Genomic DNA, 22185 nt, shown 5'->3' on the forward strand with positions numbered 1-22185 from the left:
AAAATGTCACACCACATCATGATTGCATCTTGTAGCATTTCCAAGGAAAATAGTACTTTACGTGCTCAAACACAGAACTTTTGAGACTTTTCAAACTTTGAAGCTCGATAACTTCGGCAAATGAGGACCAAATTTGTTAAACAAAGTGGCAAATTCATCAGCTCGACGAGATTTTGAAAATGCCACAACACGTCATTATTGCATCTTGTTGAATTAACAAGAAAAATAGTACTTTATGTGCTCAAACACACAACTTTTGAGACTTTTCAAACTTTGAAGCTCGATAACTTCGGCAAATGAGGACCAAATTTGTTAAACAAAGTGGCAAATTCATCAGCTCGACGAGATTTTGAAAATGCCACAACACGTCATTATTGCATCTTGTTGAATTAACAAGAAAAATAGTACTTTATGTGCTCAAACACACAACTTTTGAGACTTTTCAAACTTTGAAGCTCGATAACATCGGCAAATGAGGACCAAATTTGTTAAACAAAGTGTCAAATTAATCAGCTCGACGAGATCTTTAAGATGTCACAACAAATCATGATTGAATCTTGTTGAATTTCCAAGAAAAATAGTACTTTACGTGCTCAAACACACAACTTTTGAGACTTTTCAAACTTCGAAGCCCGATAACTTCGGCAAATGAGGACCAAATTTGTTAAACAAAGTGTCAAATTAATCAGCTCGACGAGATCTTTAAGGTGTCACACCACATCATGATTGCATCTTGTAGCATTTCCAAGGAAAATAGTACTTTATGTGCTCAAACACACAACTTTTGAGACTTTTCAAACTTTGAAGCTCGATAACTTCGGCAAATGAGGACCAAATTTGTTAAACAAAGTGGCAAATTCATCAGCTCGACGAGATTTTGAAAATGCCACAACACGTCATTATTGCATCTTGTTGAATTAACAAGAAAAATAGTACTTTATGTGCTCAAACACACAACTTTTGAGACTTTTCAAACTTTGAAGCTCGATAACTTCGGCAAATGAGGACCAAATTTGTTAAACAAAGTGGCAAATTCATCAGCTCGACGAGATCTTTAAGGTGTCGCAACAAATAATAATTGGATCATGTTGAATTTCCAAGAAAAATAGTACTTTATGTTCTCAAACACACAACTTTTCAGATTTTTCAAACTTTGAAGCTCGATAACTTCGGCAAATGAGGACCAAATTTGTTAAACAAAGTGGCAAATTCATCAGCTCGACGAAATTTTGAAAATGCCACAACACGTCATTATTGCATCTTGTTGAATTAACAAGAAAAATAGTACTTTATGTGCTCAAACACACGTCTTTTGAGACTTTTCAAACTTTGAAGCTCGATAACTTCGGCAAATGAGGACCAAATTTGTTAAACAAAGTGGCAAATTCATCAGCTCGACGAGATTTTGAAAATGCCACAACACGTCATTATTGCATCTTGTTGAATTAACAAGAAAAATAGTACTTTATGTGCTCAAACACACAACTTTTGAGACTTTTCAAACTTTGAAGCTCGATAACATCGGCAAATGAGGACCAAATTTGTTAAACAAAGTGGCAAATTCATCAGCTCGACGAAATTTTGAAAATGCCACAACACGTCATTATTGCATCTTGTTGAATTAACAAGAAAAATAGTACTTTATGTGCTCAAACACACAACTTTTCAGATTTTTCAAACTTTGAAGCTCGATAACATCGGCAAATGAGGACCAAATTTGTTAAACAAAGTGTCAAATTAATCAGCTCGACGAGATCTTTAAAATGTCACACCACAATATGATTGCATCTTGTAGCATTTCCAAGGAAAATAGTACTTTACGTGCTCAAACACAGAACTTTTGAGACTTTTCAAACTTTGAAGCTCGATAACTTCGGCAAATGAGGACCAAATTTGTTAAACAAAGTGGCAAATTCATCAGCTCGACGAGATTTTGAAAATGCCACAACACGTCATTATTGCATCTTGTTGAATTAACAAGAAAAATAGTACTTTATGTGCTCAAACACACAACTTTTGAGACTTTTCAAACTTTGAAGCTCGATAACATCGGCAAATGAGCAACAAATTTGTTAAACAAAGTGTCAAATTAATCAGCTCGACGAGATCTTTAAGGTGTCACACCACATCATGATTGCATCTTGTAGCATTTCCAAGGAAAATAGTACTTTATGTGCTCAAACACACAACTTTTGAGACTTTTCAAAATTTGAAGCTCGCTAACATCGGCAAATGAGGACCAAATTTGTTAAACAAAGTGTCAAATTAATCAGCTCGACGAGATCTTTAAGATGTCACAACAAATCATGATTGAATCTTGTTGAATTTCCAAGAAAAATAGTACTTTACGTGCTCAAACACACAACTTTTGAGACTTTTCAAACTTCGAAGCCCGATAACTTCGGCAAATGAGGACCAAATTTGTTAAACAAAGTGTCAAATTAATCAGCTCGACGAGATCTTTAAGGTGTCACACCACATCATGATTGCATCTTGTAGCATTTCCAAGGAAAATAGTACTTTATGTGCTCAAACACACAACTTTTGAGACTTTTCAAACTTTGAAGCTCGATAACTTCGGCAAATGAGGACCAAATTTGTTAAACAAAGTGGCAAATTCATCAGCTCGACGAGATTTTGAAAATGCCACAACACGTCATTATTGCATCTTGTTGAATTAACAAGAAAAATAGTACTTTATGTGCTCAAACACACAACTTTTGAGACTTTTCAAACTTTGAAGCTCGATAACATCGGCAAATGAGGACCAAATTTTTTAAACAAAGTGTCAAATTAATCAGCTCGACGAGATCTTTAAGATGTCTCACCACATCATGATTGCATCTTGTAGCATTTCCAAGGAAAATAGTACTTTATGTGCTCAAACACACGTCTTTTGAGACTTTTCAAACTTTGAAGCTCGATAACTTCGGCAAATGAGGACCAAATTTGTTAAAGAAAGTGGCAAATTCATCAGCTCGACGAGATTTTGAAAATGCCACAACACGTCATTATTGCATCTTGTTGAATTAACAAGAAAAATAGTACTTTATGTGCTCAAACACACAACTTTTCAGACTTTTCAAACTTTGAAGCTCGATAACATCGGCAAATGAGGAACAAATTTGTTAAACAAAGTGGCAAATTCATCAGCTCGACGAAATTTTGAAAATGCCACAACACGTCATTATTGCATCTTGTTGAATTAACAAGAAAAATAGTACTTTATGTGCTCAAACACACAACTTTTGAGACTTTTCAAACTTCGAAGCCCGATAACTTCGGCAAATGAGGACCAAATTTGTTAAACAAAGTGTCAAATTAATCAGCTCGACGAGATCTTTAAGGTGTCACACCACATCATGATTGCATCTTGTAGCATTTCCAAGGAAAATAGTACTTTATGTGCTCAAACACACAACTTTTGAGACTTTTCAAACTTTGAAGCTCGATAACTTCGGCAAATGAGGACCAAATTTGTTAAACAAAGTGGCAAATTCATCAGCTCGACGAGATTTTGAAAATGCCACAACACGTCATTATTGCATCTTGTTGAATTAACAAGAAAAATAGTACTTTATGTGCTCAAACACACAACTTTTGAGACTTTTCAAACTTTGAAGCTCGATAACATCGGCAAATGAGGACCAAATTTTTTAAACAAAGTGTCAAATTAATCAGCTCGACGAGATCTTTAAGATGTCTCACCACATCATGATTGCATCTTGTAGCATTTCCAAGGAAAATAGTACTTTATGTGCTCAAACACACGTCTTTTGAGACTTTTCAAACTTTGAAGCTCGATAACTTCGGCAAATGAGGACCAAATTTGTTAAAGAAAGTGGCAAATTCATCAGCTCGACGAGATCTTTAAAATGTCACACCACAATATGATTGCATCTTGTAGCATTTCCAAGGAAAATAGTACTTTACGTGCTCAAACACAGAACTTTTGAGACTTTTCAAACTTTGAAGCTCGATAACTTCGGCAAATGAGGACCAAATTTGTTAAACAAAGTGTCAAATTAATCAGCTCGACGAGATCTTTAAGGTGTCACACCACATCATGATTGCATCTTGTAGCATTTCCAAGGAAAATAGTACTTTATGTGCTCAAACACACAACTTTTGAGACTTTTCAAAATTTGAAGCTCGCTAACATCGGCAAATGAGGACTAAATTTGTTAAACAAAGTGTCAAATTAATCAGCTCGACGAGATCTTTAAGATGTCACAACAAATCATGATTGAATCTTGTTGAATTTCCAAGAAAAATAGTACTTTACGTGCTCAAACACACAACTTTTGAGACTTTTCAAACTTCGAAGCCCGATAACTTCGGCAAATGAGGACCAAATTTGTTAAACAAAGTGTCAAATTAATCAGCTCGACGAGATCTTTAAGATGTCACACCACATCATGCTTGCATCTTGTAGCATTTCCAAGGAAAATAGTACTTTATGTGCTCAAACACACAACTTTTGAGACTTTTCAAAATTTCAAGCTCGATAACTTCGGCAAATGAGGACGAAATTTGTTAAACAAAGTGTCAAATTAATCAGCTCGACGAGATCTTTAAGGTGTCACACCACATCATGATTGCATCTTGTAGCATTTCCAAGGAAAATAGTACTTTATGTGCTCAAACACACAACTTTTGAGACTTTTCAAAATTTGAAGCTCGATAACTTCGGCAGATGAGGACCAAATTTGTTAAACAAAGTGGCAAATTAATCAGCTCGACGAGATCTTCAAGGTGTCACACCATATCATGATTGCATCTTGTAGCATTTCCAAGGAAAATAGTACTTTATGTGCTCAAACACACAACTTTTGAGACTTTTCAAAATTTCAAGCTCGATAACTTCGGCAAATGAGGACCAAATTTGTTAAACAAAGTGTCAAATGCATCAGCTCGACGAGATCTTTAAGGTGTCGCAACAAATAATAATTGGATCATGTTGAATTTCGAAGAAAAATAGTACTTTACGTGCTAAAACACAGAACTTTTGAGACTTTTCAAACTTTGAAGCTCGATAACTTCGGCAAATGAGGACCAAATTTGTTAAACAAAGTGGCAAATTAATCAGCTCGACGAGATCTTTAAGATGTCACACCACATCATGCTTGCATCTTGTAGCATTTCCAAGGAAAATAGTACTTTATGTGCTCAAACACACAACTTTTGAGACTTTTCAAACTTTAAAGCTCGTTAACTTCGGCAAATGAGGACCAAATTTGTTAAACAAAGTGCCAAATGAATCAGCTCGACGAGATTTTGAATATGCCACAACACGTCATTATTGCATCTTGTTGAATTAACAAGAAAAATAGTACTTTATGTGCTCAAACACACAACTTTTGAGACTTTTCAAACTTTGAAGCTCGATAACATCGGCAAAGAGGACCAAATTTGTTAAACAAAGTGGCAAATTCATCAGCTCGACGAGATCTTTAAGGTGTCGCACCACATCATGATTGCATCTTGTAGCATTTCCAAGGAAAATAGTACTTTATGTGCTCAAACACACAACTTTTGAGACTTTTCAAAATTTGAAGCTCGCTAACATCGGCAAATGAGGACCAAATTTGTTAAACAAAGTGTCAAATTAATCAGCTCGACGAGATCTTTAAGATGTCACAACAAATCATGATTGAATCTTGTTGAATTTCCAAGAAAAATAGTACTTTACGTGCTCAAACACAGAACTTTTGAGACTTTTCAAACTTTGAAGCTCGATAACTTCGGCAAATGAGGACCAAATTTGTTAAACAAAGTGGCAAATTCATCAGCTCGACGAGATTTTGAAAATGCCACAACACGTCATTATTGCATCTTGTTGAATTAACAAGAAAAATAGTACTTTATGTGCTCAAACACACAACTTTTGAGACTTTTCAAACTTTGAAGCTCGATAACATCGGCAAATGAGGACCAAATTTGTTAAACAAAGTGGCAAATTCATCAGCTCGACGAGATCTTTAAGGTGTCACACCACATCATGATTGCATCTTGTAGCATTTCCAAGGAAAATAGTACTTTATGTGCTCAAACACACAACTTTTGAGACTTTTCAAAATTTGAAGCTCGCTAACATCGGCAAATGAGGACTAAATTTGTTAAACAAAGTGTCAAATTAATCAGCTCGACGAGATCTTTAAGATGTCACAACAAATCATGATTGAATCTTGTTGAATTTCCAAGAAAAATAGTACTTTACGTGCTCAAACACACAACTTTTGAGACTTTTCAAACTTCGAAGCCCGATAACTTCGGCAAATGAGGACCAAATTTGTTAAACAAAGTGTCAAATGAATCAGCTCGACGAGATCTTTAAGATGTCACACCACATCATGCTTGCATCTTGTAGCATTTCCAAGGAAAATAGTACTTTATGTGCTCAAACACACAACTTTTGAGACTTTTCAAAATTTCAAGCTCGATAACTTCGGCAGATGAGGACCAAATTTGTTAAACAAAGTGGCAAATTAATCAGCTCGACGAGATCTTCAAGGTGTCACACCACATCATGATTGCATCTTGTAGCATTTCCAAGGAAAATAGTACTTTATGTGCTCAAACACACAACTTTTGAGACTTTTCAAAATTTCAAGCTCGATAACTTCGGCAAATGAGGACCAAATTTGTTAAACAAAGTGTCAAATTCATCAGCTCGACGAGATCTTTAAGGTGTCGCAACAAATAATAATTGGATCATGTTGAATTTCCAAGAAAAATAGTACTTTACCTGCTAAAACACAGAACTTTTGAGACTTTTCAAACTTTGAAGCTCGATAACTTCGGCAAATGAGGACCAAATTTGTTAAACAAAGTGTCAAATTCATCAGCTCGACGAGATCTTTAAGGTGTCGCAACAAATAATAATTGGATCATGTTGAATTTCCAAGAAAAATAGTACGTTATGTGCTCAAACACACAACTTTTCAGACTTTTCAAACTTTGAAGCTCGATAACATCGGCAAATGAGGAACAAATTTGTTAAACAAAGTATCAAATTAATCAGCTCGACGAGATCTTTAAAATGTCACACCACATCATGATTGCATCTTGTAGCATTTCCAAGGAAAATAGTACTTTACGTGCTCAAACACAGAACTTTTGAGACTTTTCAAACTTTGAAGCTCGATAACTTCGGCAAATGAGGACCAAATTTGTTAAACAAAGTGTCAAATTCATCAGCTCGACGAGATCTTTAAGGTGTCGCAACAAATAATAATTGGATCATGTTGAATTTCCAAGAAAAATAGTACTTTACCTGCTAAAACACAGAACTTTTGAGACTTTTCAAACTTTGAAGCTCGATAACTTCGGCAAATGAGGACCAAATTTGTTAAACAAAGTGGCAAATTAATCAGCTCGACGAGATCTTCAAGGTGTCACACCACATCATGATTGCATCTTGTAGCATTTCCAAGGAAAATAGTACTTTATGTGCTCAAACACACAACTTTTGAGACTTTTCAAAATTTCAAGCTCGATAACTTCGGCAAATGAGGACCAAATTTGTTAAACAAAGTGTCAAATTCATCAGCTCGACGAGATCTTTAAGGTGTCGCAACAAATAATAATTGGATCATGTTGAATTTCCAAGAAAAATAGTACTTTACGTGCTAAAACACACAACTTTTGAGACTTTTCAAAATTTCAAGCTCGATAACTTCGGCAAATGAGGACCAAATTTGTTAAACAAAGTGTCAAATTCATCAGCTCGACGAGATCTTTAAGGTGTCGCAACAAATAATAATTGGATCATGTTGAATTTCCAAGAAAAATAGTACGTTATGTGCTCAAACACACAACTTTTCAGACTTTTCAAACTTTGAAGCTCGATAACATCGGCAAATGAGGAACAAATTTGTTAAACAAAGTATCAAATTAATCAGCTCGACGAGATCTTTAAAATGTCACACCACATCATGATTGCATCTTGTAGCATTTCCAAGGAAAATAGTACTTTACGTGCTCAAACACAGAACTTTTGAGACTTTTCAAACTTTGAAGCTCGATAACTTCGGCAAATGAGGACCAAATTTGTTAAACAAAGTGGCAAATTAATCAGCTCGACGAGATCTTTAAAATGTCACACCACATCATGCTTGCATCTTGTAGCATTTCCAAGGAAAATAGTACTTTATGTGCTCAAACACAGAACATTTGTAACATTTCAAATTTCGAAGCTCGATAACTTCGTCAAACAAACTTCAAGTTTCTTAAACGAGGTGTCAAATTAATCAGCTCGTCGAGATCTTTGAGATGTCACAACAAATGATTTTTGCATCTTGTTGCATTTCCAAGAAAAATAGTACTTTATATGTTCAAACACACAACTTTTGTAACATTTCAAACTTCGAAGCTCGATGACTTCGTCAAACAAACTTCAAGTTTCTTAAACGAGGTGTCAAATTAATCAGCTCATCGAGATCTTTGAGACGTCACAACAAATCATGATTGCATCTTGTTGCATTTCCAAGAAAAATAGTACTTTATGTGCTCAAACACAGAACATTTGTAACATTTCAAATTTCGAAGCTCGATAACTTCGACAAACAAACTCCAAGTTTCTTAAACGAGGTGTCAAATTAATCAGCTCGTCGAGATCTTTGAGACGTCACAACAAATCATGATTGCATCTTGTTGCATTTCCAAGAAAAATAGTACTTTATGTGCTCAAACACACAACTTTCGTAACATTTCAAACTTCGAAGCTCGTTAACTTCGACAAATGATCACCAAGTTTCTTAAACGAAGTGTCAAATTAATCAGCTCGTCGAGATCTTTGAGACGTCACAACAAATGATAATTGCATCTTGTTGCATTTCCAAGAAAAATAGTACTTTATATGTTCAAACACACAACTTTTGTAACATTTCAAAATTCGAAGCTCGATGACTTCGTCAAACAAACTTCAAGTTTCTTAAACGAGGTGTAAAATTAATCACCTCGTCGAGATCTTTGAGATGTCACAACAAATGATAATTGCATCTTGTTGCATTTCCAAGAAAAATAGTACTTTATGTGCTCAAACACACAACTTTTGTAACATTTCAAACTTCGAAGCTCGGTAACATCGGCAAATGAGGACCAAATTTGTTAAACAAAGTGTCAAATTAATCAGCTCGACGAGATCTTTAAGATGTCACAACAAATCATGATTGAATCTTGTTGAATTTCCAAGAAAAATAGTACTTTATGTGCTCAAACACACAACTTTTGTAACATTTCAAACTTCGAAGCTCGGTAACTTCGGCAAATGATCACCAAATTTCTTAAACGAAGTGTCAAATTAATCAGCTCGTCGAGATCTTTGAGACGTCACAACAAATCATGATTGCATCTTGTTGCATTTCCAAGAAAAATGGTACTTTATGTGCTCAAACACAGAACATTTGTAACATTTCAAATTTCGAAGCTCGATAACTTCGGCAAACAAACTTCAAGTTTCTTAAACGAGGTGTCAAATTAATCAGCTCATCGAGATCTTTGAGACGTCACAACAAATCATGATTGCATCTTGTTGCATTTCCAAGAAAAATAGTACTTTATGTGCTCAAACACACAACTTTCGTAACATTTCAAACTTCGAAGCTCGTTCACTTCGACAAATGATCACCAAGTTTCTTAAACGAGGTGTCAAATTAATCAGCTCGTCGAGATCTTTGAGATGTCACAACAAATGATTTTTGCATCTTGTTGCATTTCCAAGAAAAATAGTACTTTATATGTTCAAACACACAACTTTTGTAACATTTCAAACTTCGAAGCTCGATGACTTCGTCAAACAAACTTCAAGTTTCTTAAACGAGGTGTCAAATTAATCAGCTCATCGAGATCTTTGAGACGTCACAACAAATCATGATTGCATCTTGTTGCATTTCCAAGAAAAATAGTACTTTATGTGCTCAAACACAGAACATTTGTAACATTTCAAATTTCGAAGCTCGATAACTTCGACAAACAAACTCCAAGTTTCTTAAACGAGGTGTCAAATTAATCAGCTCGTCGAGATCTTTGAGACGTCACAACAAATCATGATTGCATCTTGTTGCATTTCCAAGAAAAATAGTACTTTATGTGCTCAAACACACAACTTTCGTAACATTTCAAACTTCGAAGCTCGTTAACTTCGACAAATGATCACCAAGTTTCTTAAACGAAGTGTCAAATTAATCAGCTCGTCGAGATCTTTGAGACGTCACAACAAATGATAATTGCATCTTGTTGCATTTCCAAGAAAAATAGTACTTTATATGTTCAAACACACAACTTTTGTAACATTTCAAAATTCGAAGCTCGATGACTTCGTCAAACAAACTTCAAGTTTCTTAAACGAGGTGTAAAATTAATCACCTCGTCGAGATCTTTGAGATGTCACAACAAATGATAATTGCATCTTGTTGCATTTCCAAGAAAAATAGTACTTTATGTGCTCAAACACACAACTTTTGTAACATTTCAAACTTCGAAGCTCGGTAACATCGGCAAATGAGGACCAAATTTGTTAAACAAAGTGTCAAATTAATCAGCTCGACGAGATCTTTAAGATGTCACAACAAATCATGATTGAATCTTGTTGAATTTCCAAGAAAAATAGTACTTTATGTGCTCAAACACACAACTTTTGTAACATTTCAAACTTCGAAGCTCGGTAACTTCGGCAAATGATCACCAAATTTCTTAAACGAAGTGTCAAATTAATCAGCTCGTCGAGATCTTTGAGACGTCACAACAAATCATGATTGCATCTTGTTGCATTTCCAAGAAAAATGGTACTTTATGTGCTCAAACACAGAACATTTGTAACATTTCAAATTTCGAAGCTCGATAACTTCGGCAAACAAACTTCAAGTTTCTTAAACGAGGTGTCAAATTAATCAGCTCATCGAGATCTTTGAGACGTCACAACAAATCATGATTGCATCTTGTTGCATTTCCAAGAAAAATAGTACTTTATGTGCTCAAACACACAACTTTCGTAACATTTCAAACTTCGAAGCTCGTTCACTTCGACAAATGATCACCAAGTTTCTTAAACGAAGTGTCAAATTAATCAGCTCGTCGAGATCTTTGAGACGTCACAACAAATGATAATTGCATCTTGTTGCATTTCCAAGAAAAATAGTACTTTATGTGCTCAAACACACAACTTTCGTAACATTTCAAACTTCGAAGCTCGGTAACTTCGGCAAATGATCACCAAATTTCTTAAACGAAGTGTCAAATTAATCAGCTCGTCGAGATCTTTGAGACGTCACAACAAATCATGATTGCAACTTGTTGCATTTCCAAGAAAAATAGTACTTTATGTGCTCAAACACAGAACATTTGTAACATTTCAAATTTCGAAGCTCGATAACTTCGGCAAACAAACTCCAAGTTTCTTAAACGAGGAGTCAAATTAATCAGCTCGTCGAGATCTTTGAGACGTCACAACAAATCATGATTGCATCTTGTTGCATTTCCAAGAAAAATAGTACTTTATGTGCTCAAACACACAACTTTTGTAACATTTCAAACTTCGAAGCTCGGTAACTTCGGCAAATGATCACCAAATTTCTTAAACGAAGTGTCAAATTAATCAGCTCGTCGAGATCTTTGACACGTCACAACAAATCATGATTGCATCTTGTTGCATTTCCAAGAAAAATAGTACTTTATGTGCTCAAACACAGAACATTTGTAACATTTCAAATTTCGAAGCTCGATAACTTCGGCAAACAAACTCCAAGTTTCTTAAACGAGGTGTCAAATTAATCAGCTCGTCGAGATCTTTGAGACGTCACAACAAATCATGATTGCATCTTGTTGCATTTCCAAGAAAAATAGTACTTTATGTGCTCAAACACACAACTTTCGTAACATTTCAAACTTCGAAGCTCGTTAACTTCGACAAATGATCACCAAGTTTCTTAAACGAAGTGTCAAATTAATCAGCTCGTCGAGATCTTTGAGACGTCACAACAAATGATAATTGCATCTTGTTGCATTTCCAAGAAAAATAGTACTTTATGTGCTCAAACACACAACTTTCGTAACATTTCAAACTTCGAAGCTCGGTAACTTCGGCAAATGATCACCAAATTTCTTAAACGAAGTGTCAAATTAATCAGCTCGTCGAGATCTTTGAGACGTCACAACAAATCATGATTGCAACTTGTTGCATTTCCAAGAAAAATAGTACTTTATGTGCTCAAACACAGAACATTTGTAACATTTCAAATTTCGAAGCTCGATAACTTCGGCAAACAAACTCCAAGTTTCTTAAACGAGGTGTCAAATTAATCAGCTCGTCGAGATCTTTGAGACGTCACAACAAATCATGATTGCATCTTGTTGCATTTCCAAGAAAAACGGTACTTTATGTGCTCAAACACAGAACATTTGTAACATTTCAAATTTCGAAGCTCGATAACTTCGGCAAACAAACTTCAAGTTTCTTAAACGAGGTGTCAAATTAATCAGCTCGTCGAGATCTTTGAGACGTCACAACAAATCATGATTGCAACTTGTTGCATTTCCAACAAAAAATAGTACTTTATGTGCTCAAACACAGAACATTTGTAACATTTCAAATTTCGAAGCTCGATAACTTCGGCAAACAAACTCCAAGTTTCTTAAACGAGGTGTCAAATTAATCAGCTCGTCGAGACCTTTGAGACGTCACAACAAATGATAATTGCATCTTGTTGCATTTCCAAGAAAAATAGTACTTTATGTGCTCAAACACACAACTTTTGTAACATTTCAAACTTCGAAGCTCGGTAACTTCGGCAAATGATCACCAAATTTCTTAAACGAAGTGTCAAATTAATCAGCTCGTCGAGATCTTTGACACGTCACAACAAATCATGATTGCATCTTGTTGCATTTCCAAGAAAAATAGTACTTTATGTGTGTTAAGACTTGAGGGGCCAAGACTTGATATATTAGTTAATGTAAGTCCCAAAGCTACGCCCCTGCACATCTTGTATTTGCTTGCTTCCCAGATGTCACGACCCGCCATAGTTGATACAAATGTTTTATTAGTCAAAATTCCTCGGCTTTGTGTTCTTCCGAAGAAACTATATTGCGAGGCAATCAAACTATAAAATGTGCATGGGATGTAGTCCTTGAGTGTCGAAATATCCCATCGTTACCCTTAGCGGTAGACAAAATTGAGGGTACCGTCACGTTCCGTTCGGAACGATGGCCATATTCCGGTCACGGGATAATCTGTTCTGGTCGTCGTTCTGGGCATAATGGGATTCCTTCAAGGGAAAGTCATCCCGAGTAGTAGTACGCCCATGTCGGTTGGCCATTACCTCCCAGTACTTAAGGGCTGGGAGAGGGTGGAATCTCTCTCTTTTTTTATTTCTGCTCGTCTGCACAGTGACAACTCTGACCATTATCGCTGACAGTTCAACACCTCAAACACCCGACAAAGAAAAATTCGTACTAATACTCGGCCACGTAACCAAGTAATCTCGTGTTCGCTTCAAGTTTAGTTTAGTAATAACTATTTACGAGTCATTTAATAAATAGTGCAATAGTTTGACGGGTTGTCCTAATTCCGAGATTTTCGGGAGATCCCACGTGTACCTCGCTAAGCAGGTATATAGTCCGTCCTGGACTCTCGTAACATAAAAGTACAACGTCGGTAACGTGAACCGACAAGTACTACAAGTAGTGCTCGCGTGTAAGCGCTCTCGTATAATAACTCGCGGGTGGTATCTCCAACCTCCAAGGAAGGAACCCCTGCCTATCGTTCAACATTTGGTCCTTCGAGCCGGATCTTCCCAGCAACGTCGAGGAAACCACCAACGAGGAGTGAACATCAGCTTAAAGGTCAGTCTTTCCATATTTACACCCGCTACCCCAAACAATCCACTAATTCCCTCTCACCATTAAGTATATATCGCCACGGTTTCACGTTAGTTTGTACTCGGTAAACTTAACATAATGTCCATCGTAGATGAACAGTTTGCCCCAGAACTCATTTTGAAGAAATTAAAAAATAGCAAGGCCCAAATCAAGGGTGAGCTAACGCGCTTCACAAGTTTTCTAAATAAAACCGATTTGGATCAATGCATCGAATTACTGCAAGCTAGATATGATAGCGCGAAATCCATATTAGACAAGTTCAAATCGATCCAAACGGAATACGAAGAGTTACTAATTACTGATTTTCCCAGTAACTACGACGAAGGGGAACTGGGAGAAGAACGCGATAATTTTGAAACTCGTTATTTCGAGGCAGTAGCTATAGCGCAAGGTGTGCTAGAAAAGCACTTTCATAATCAACGGCAAACCAATGTAAACGCAAATCGGAACACTGAATCACCTTCGACCAGCGCATCGCTACAGGCCATCGCTGGTTCAGGTGACTCAGTCGTTTCACCCAAATCATGCATTAAGCTTCCATCTTTAACCCTACCCGAATTTAGCGGGTGCTACGCGGATTGGCAACGATTCCGTGACATGTTTATGGCAGTGATTCACGATAACCATGCATTATCGGATGCTCAACGCTTCTACTACCTAGAAGCATCTCTGCGAGGCGAACCAAAAACGTTATTAGCATCACTAGCTCCTACCAACGCAAATTATGCTATTGCTTGGGACCTCCTTGAGAGACGATACCAGAATACGAAATTTATCATTAACTCACATTTAAAGGAAATCATGGAGTTCCCTGCGTTAGCCAAGGAATCGCATATCGCGTTGAGAAACTTCTCAAACCATTTCTTCAAGAACTTTCGCGCATTAGAATCCTTAGGCGAAAGGGTCCGTGAGTGGAACACCATGTGGATTTATATTCTGGTGTCCAAGTTAGATATTAGTACAAGACGCGAGTGGGAGAGATACTCCCAAGGCATAAATTCGCCAAAAATCGACCAATTTAACGAATTTCTAATGCAGAGATGCCAGGTATTGGAAGCAGTTGACTCAAGGGTGTGGTCAAACCCTAAAAAATCTAATGAATCAAGATCCTTTGCCACCACTAGCACCACGTACCGACCAGCGTGTCCGTTCTGTAAGGGTGAACACTTCATATATTCATGTGAGGAGTTCAAAAGGTTATCAATTTCGAATCGGTTTGAAAAGGTAAAAAGGATGAATTTATGCACGAATTGCTTACGGCACGGACACAAACTGTCGGAATGTCGGTCATCGGGATGCAAAATGTGTCGGCAAAGACATGCGACCCTGCTTCATAAGCCACAACAACCTTCGCGAGCTGGTAACGTAGACGTCAATCGGGACAACGGAAACAGTTCTCGCCATGACAATTCAAACCCTCACGAAGGCACTAGTGAACAAAACACATCACATCCGATATTGACAAATACCTGTCAAAATGCCAGAAATTGTCTCATGCTACTATCGACGGCTGTGGTAGATGCCTACGGCAAGCACAAAACCCGAATTCCGTGCAGAGTACTGCTGGACTCGGCCAGTCAATCTAACTTCGTAAGCACAGCCATGGTTAAACAATTACAACTAACACCGTCAAAGGTCGACATTCCCGTCTTAGGCATAAACCAAATACAGACGAGAATATCGCATGCCACGGACATATCAGTTGCATCTCGAACCACAGCCTTCAAAACAAAATTGAGTTTTCTCGTCGTGCCGAAAATAACAGAAGTAGCTCCGCAAAGCTACTTCGATAAATTAAAACTAAATATTCCCGATGAGTTGGTTCTGGCGGACCCTGAGTTTAATGTACCCTCTGAGATAGACATGCTTTTGGGTTGCGAAGTATTTCTGGACCTCCTCTGCATAGGACAGTTGAAACTAGGCAGAACTCTTCCCACGCTGCAAAAGACATTACTGGGCTGGATAATAGCCGGCAGAGTCCCACATCAACAAGGCAGACTCGGTAAAACACAGTCAATGATGTCTAACTGTTTTCTTGCGCAGAACCCGTTGGAAAGGGGTTTGGAAAAATTTTGGCTTGTTGAGGAGGCCAACTCGCATTCCTTAAGTCACATGACCGAGGAAGAGCGTGAATGCGAAGAGCACTTCATTAAGACCACAGTTCGCGACGAAGGTGGCAGGTTCGTGGTGAAGCTTCCATTGAAACAGAAATTCACGGACTTGGGCGATTCGAAGCAAACAGCGCTCAATCGTTTGTATGCAATCGAAAGACGACTGGCAAAAACCCATGAACTAGGAACTGCCTACCGAGCATTCATGCAGGAATACAAGGACCTCGGACACATGACGGAGGTACCGCGTGAACCAACATCATCGAAATTCCCTATATACTATATACCGCACCATTGCGTTCAAAAACTGGAAAGCATGACTACCAAGCTAAGAGTAGTTTTTGACGCTGCATGCAAAACCACAAAAGGTTCATCACTGAACGACGTCCTGAAGGTCGGGCCCACGATACAAAAGGACCTATTCTCAATATTATTGAGATTCAGGAAACACAACTTCGTGTTGATCGGTGACATAACCAAGATGTATCGGCAAATCTTGGTAGACGAGCACGAGAGGGATCTTCAGCGCATAGTATGGCGAGACACACCCAATGAAGAAGTCAGACACTATCAGCTCAACACGGTAACGTACGGTACAGCTTCAGCCTCGTATCTCGCGACGCGTTGTTTAATTAAAATATCACAAGATGTAGCTGAACAATGGCCGCGCGAATCTGAAACAATAGCGTCTGACTTCTATGTTGATGACTTGTTAACTGGATCTTCAGACCTCGATTCCCTGAAACGATTGGGAGAAAACATCCGCCGAATCCTCGCAAAATACGGATTCGAATTGAGACAGTTCAGATCAAACGCACACCAATTGCTGGATGAAATCGCCAAGGATGGTCACGAGAAAAAATATCTTATAAGCGATGACTCCAGCAGCAAGACCTTGGGGATTTCGTGGGTTCCCAGTCTTGACACGTTTGAATACGATTCGAAAAAATTCGCGAAGACTCACGGCAAGGTAACAAAACGAACAATATTGTCGTGGGTCTCGAAAATATTTGACCCCTTGGGAATCGTGGGTTTCTTAACAGTACGCGTGAAACTGTTAATTCAACGTCTCTGGCAGCTGAAAATCGATTGGGATGAGGGAATTCCAAGCCAGCTGCACGCGGAATGGGTAAAACTAAAAAACGAAATAGCAAGGGTAGGCCTATTGCAAGTACCGCGTCACGTGCTTGTTAATAAGCCCAAGACCATAGAAATACACGGATTTTCAGACGCCAGCGAAAGGGCTTACGGGTGTTGCATATACCTGCGCTCGATAGATGAAAATGGACAAATTGCGAGCCATTTACTGTGTGCGAAGTCCCGCGTCAGTCCTTTAAAAGTCCTCTCGTTACCGCGATTAGAGCTCCTCGGAGCCGCGCTGTTAGCAGACCTGGTAAAGAGGTCTGCTGATATTCTGGCGCTACCCATAACAAAAACGTTTTTATGGACCGATTCCACGATCGTTCTTTGTTGGATCGCGAACGAACCTAAAAGGTGGAAGACTTTCACCGCCAATAGGGTGGCGGCGATTCAATCACTGACCGATATTGATGACTGGCACCACGTAAAATCTGAGGAGAATCCCGCGGACATCATATCGCGTGGTACCAGCATAAGGGAACCAGCGAATCGTCAACTATGGTTTCACGGTCCCAGTTTTCTCGTAAAACCCGAAGGGTGGCCTAAAGATTCGGCCATTTCAAGGTTCGCGGCTCCAACTAAGGACACGCCCGGGCTTAAGGAAGCCCCGGAGGTGTCTCTAGTAGCGCAATGCCCCGATGACGAGATATTTGACAGATTTTCGTGCCTTCATAAATTATTACGCGTCGTGGCATACTGCGTAAGGTTTGGGAGCAACGCAAAGTTACCCAAGGGGGAAAGAGAAGCTGGGCCCCTGAGCCCCGGTGAAGTGCAACAGGCGGAATGGCGACTTATAAGAATAGTTCAAGCAAGATCGTTTCCTGCAGAAAGTCGCGACCTAAGCACTGGGAGGCGCGTTTCTACCAGAAGTAAATTAAAGTCACTCTCTCCGTTCCTTGCTCAAGACGGCATGATTAGGTTAGGCGGTAGACTATCGAACTCGAACTACACTTATAACGTAAAGCATCCCATCGTGCTGCCCGCCAAACATCCGCTAACCCAACTCATCATCGCGCGCGAACATAGACGCACCTTGCACGCAGGGGCCCAGTGCACCTTAGCTCACGTCAGGCAAAGGTACTGGCCTCTGAATGGCAAACAAACAGTGAGGGCACACATCCGAAAATGCATGACATGTTTCAAGTCCAATCCGAGTAACACCCTCACTCCACGGATGGGTGAGCTGCCCATTTCCCGCGTCACACCGTCGCGGCCGTTCTCGTCCGTGGCAGTCGACTATGCCGGGCCATTCGAATTAAAAGATGGTAAAACCCGGTCTCGAAAAACGATCAAGGGGTACATTTGCATCTTCGTGTGTCTCGCGATCAAGGCAGTGCACATAGAAGTTGTCACGGACCTGACCAGCGACGGATTCTTGAGTATGCTAAAAAGATTTGTTTCAAGACGAGGCCTATGTTCATTCATATACAGCGACAACGCAACGAATTTTGTAGGTTGCAACAACGAGCTCAGAGCAATTCAAAACATTGTGAGGTCTAGTCCATTGCAGAACTTTTTAACAAACTCAAACATAAAATGGCAATTTATGCCCGCTAGATCTCCACATTGGGGCGGGCTTCATGAAGCGGCGGTGAAGTCTTGTAAACATCATTTAAAGCGGGTTTTGAATGGCTCTCGGTTCCATTACGAGGAATTTTATACAATAACAACGCAAATCGAGGCGATTTTGAACTCCAGACCTTTGATCCCTATGAGTTCCGATCCCAACGACCTAAAGGCATTCACCCCGGCCCATTTCCTAATTGGGCAAGAGCTCACGGCCATACCCGAAAGAGATCGCACCGATGATAAGGTCAACTTCAACAAGCGCTACCAGCACCTCCAGATCATCGGACAACACTTCTGGTCCAGATGGCGGAAAGAATACCTTCACCAACTGCAGACACGAAACAAATGGCAGATTCAACCCAATCACGACGTGCAGGTTGGCGCTCTAGTGCTCCTGAAGGAAGATCACGCACCATCGCTATGCTGGCCGCTAGGACGAATCACGGCCGTTCATCCCGGACCAGACAATATAGTGCGAGTAGTTAGTGTAAGAACCAAAGGTGGCGTTCTCAAAAGATCAGTCGCGCGAGTGGCTTTGTTGCCAGTGGCTTAAGTTTAGGGACTCTAGGAACGTTAGCAATAGGATAGTCAATAACTAGGTACACCACATCTGTAGCACGTATTGTTGAAAGTCAAGCATGGCCTTTCAAGGGGGGGAGGATGTTAAGACTTGAGGGGCCAAGACTTGATATATTAGTTAATGTAAGTCCCAAAGCTACGCCCCTGCACATCTTGTATTTGCTTGCTTCCCAGATGTCACGACCCGCCATAGTTGATACAAATGTTTTATTAGTCAAAATTCCTCGGCTTTGTGTTCTTCCGAAGAAACTATATTGCGAGGCAATCAAACTATAAAATGTGCATGGGATGTAGTCCTTGAGTGTCGAAATATCCCATCGTTACCCTTAGCGGTAGACAAAATTGAGGGTACCGTCACGTTCCGTTCGGAACGATGGCCATATTCCGGTCACGGGATAATCTGTTCTGGTCGTCGTTCTGGGCATAATGGGATTCCTTCAAGGGAAAGTCATCCCGAGTAGTAGTACGCCCATGTCGGTTGGCCATTACCTCCCAGTACTTAAGGGCTGGGAGAGGGTGGAATCTCTCTCTTTTTTTATTTCTGCTCGTCTGCACAGTGACAACTCTGACCATTATCGCTGACAGTTCAACACCTCAAACACCCGACAAAGAAAAATTCGTACTAATACTCGGCCACGTAACCAAGTAATCTCGTGTTCGCTTCAAGTTTAGTTTAGTAATAACTATTTACGAGTCATTTAATAAATAGTGCAATAGTTTGACGGGTTGTCCTAATTCCGAGATTTTCGGGAGATCCCACGTGTACCTCGCTAAGCAGGTATATAGTCCGTCCTGGACTCTCGTAACATAAAAGTACAACGTCGGTAACGTGAACCGACAAGTACTACAAGTAGTGCTCGCGTGTAAGCGCTCTCGTATAATAACTCGCGGGTGGTATCTCCAACCTCCAAGGAAGGAACCCCTGCCTATCGTTCAACAATGTGCTCAAACACAGAACATTTGTAACATTTCAAATTTCGAAGCTCGATAACTTCGGCAAACAAACTCCAAGTTTCTTAAACGAGGTGTCAAATTAATCAGCTCGTCGAGATCTTTGAGACGTCACAACAAATCATGATTGAATCTTGTTGAATTTCCAAGAAAAATAGTACTTTACGTGCTCAAACACACAACTTTTGAGACTTTTCAAACTTCGAAGCCCGATAACTTCGGCAAATGAGGACCAAATTTGTTAAACAAAGTGTCAAATTAATCAGCTCGACGAGATCTTTAAGATGTCACACCACATCATGCTTGCATCTTGTAGCATTTCCAAGGAAAATAGTACTTTATGTGCTCAAACACACAACTTTTGAGACTTTTCAAAATTTCAAGCTCGATAACTTCGGCAAATGATGACGAAATTTGTTAAACAAAGTGTCAAATTAATCAGCTCGACGAGATCTTTAAGGTGTCACACCACATCATGATTGCATCTTGTAGCATTTCCAAGGAAAATAGTACTTTATGTGCTCAAACACACAACTTTTGAGACTTTTCAAAATTTGAAGCTCGATAACTTCGGCAGATGAGGACCAAATTTGTTAAACAAAGTGGCAAATTAATCAGCTCGACGAGATCTTCAAGGTGTCACACCACATCATGGTTGCATCTTGTAGCATTTCCAAGGAAAATAGTACTTTATGTGCTCAAACACACAACTTTTGAGACTTTTCAAAATTTCAAGCTCGATAACTTCGGCAAATGAGGACCAAATTTGTTAAACAAAGTGGCAAATTCATCAGCTCGACGAAATTTTGAAAATCCCACAACACGTCATTATTGCATCTTGTTGAATTAACAAGAAAAATAGTACTTTATGTGCTCAAACACACGTCTTTTGAGACTTTTCAAACTTTGAAGCTCGATAACTTCGGCAAATGAGGACCAAATTTGTTAAACAAAGTGGCAAATTCATCAGCTCGACGAGATTTTGAAATTGCCACAACACGTCATTATTGCATCTTGTTGAATTAACAAGAAAAATAGTACTTTATGTGCTCAAACACACAACTTTTGAGACTTTTCAAACTTTGAAGCTCGATAACATCGGCAAATGAGGACCAAATTTGTTAAACAAAGTGGCAAATTCATCAGCTCGACGAAATTTTGAAAATGCCACAACACGTCATTATTGCATCTTGTAGCATTTCCAAGGAAAATAGTACTTTATGTGCTCAAACACACAACTTTTGAGACTTTTCAAAATTTGAAGCTCGCTAACATCGGCAAATGAGGACTAAATTTGTTAAACAAAGTGTCAAATTAATCAGCTCGACGAGATCTTTAAGATGTCACAACAAATCATGATTGAATCTTGTTGAATTTCCAAGAAAAATAGTACTTTACGTGCTCAAACACACAACTTTTGAGACTTTTCAAACTTCGAAGCCCGATAACTTCGGCAAATGAGGACCAAATTTGTTAAACAAAGTGTCAAATTAATCAGCTCGACGAGATCTTTAAGATGTCACACCACATCATGCTTGCATCTTGTAGCATTTCCAAGGAAAATAGTACTTTATGTGCTCAAACACACAACTTTTGAGACTTTTCAAAATTTCAAGCTCGATAACTTCGGCAAATGAGGACGAAATTTGTTAAACAAAGTGTCAAATTAATCAGCTCGACGAGATCTTTAAGGTGTCACACCACATCATGATTGCATCTTGTAGCATTTCCAAGGAAAATAGTACTTTATGTGCTCAAACACACAACTTTTGAGACTTTTCAAAATTTGAAGCTCGATAACTTCGGCAGATGAGGACCAAATTTGTTAAACAAAGTGGCAAATTAATCAGCTCGACGAGATCTTCAAGGTGTCACACCACATCATGATTGCATCTTGTAGCATTTCCAAGGAAAATAGTACTTTATGTGCTCAAACACACAACTTTTGAGACTTTTC

At 38.9% G+C, this 22185-nt stretch overlaps 1 protein-coding gene across 1 annotated transcript; it reads left to right on the forward strand.

Moving 5' to 3' along the window:
• Nucleotides 1-13956: 13956 nt before the first annotated feature.
• Nucleotides 13957-19251, forward strand: LOC136349766 (uncharacterized). Its single transcript, XM_066301492.1, has one exon. The coding sequence runs from the start codon at nucleotides 13957-13959 to the stop codon at nucleotides 19249-19251; it is 5295 nt and encodes a 1764-aa protein (XP_066157589.1).
• Nucleotides 19252-22185: the final 2934 nt, after the last annotated feature.

The sequence above is a fragment of the Euwallacea fornicatus genome, unplaced genomic scaffold (genome assembly GCF_040115645.1).
Source record: "Euwallacea fornicatus isolate EFF26 unplaced genomic scaffold, ASM4011564v1 scaffold_61, whole genome shotgun sequence".
NCBI lineage: Eukaryota > Metazoa > Arthropoda > Insecta > Coleoptera > Curculionidae > Euwallacea > Euwallacea fornicatus.

What these genes read in the sequence shown, in the direction of transcription:
- LOC136349766 (XM_066301492.1), top strand. Translation starts at nt 13,957, where the DNA reads ATGTCCATCGTAGATGAACAGTTTGCCCCAGAACTCATTTTGAAGAAA.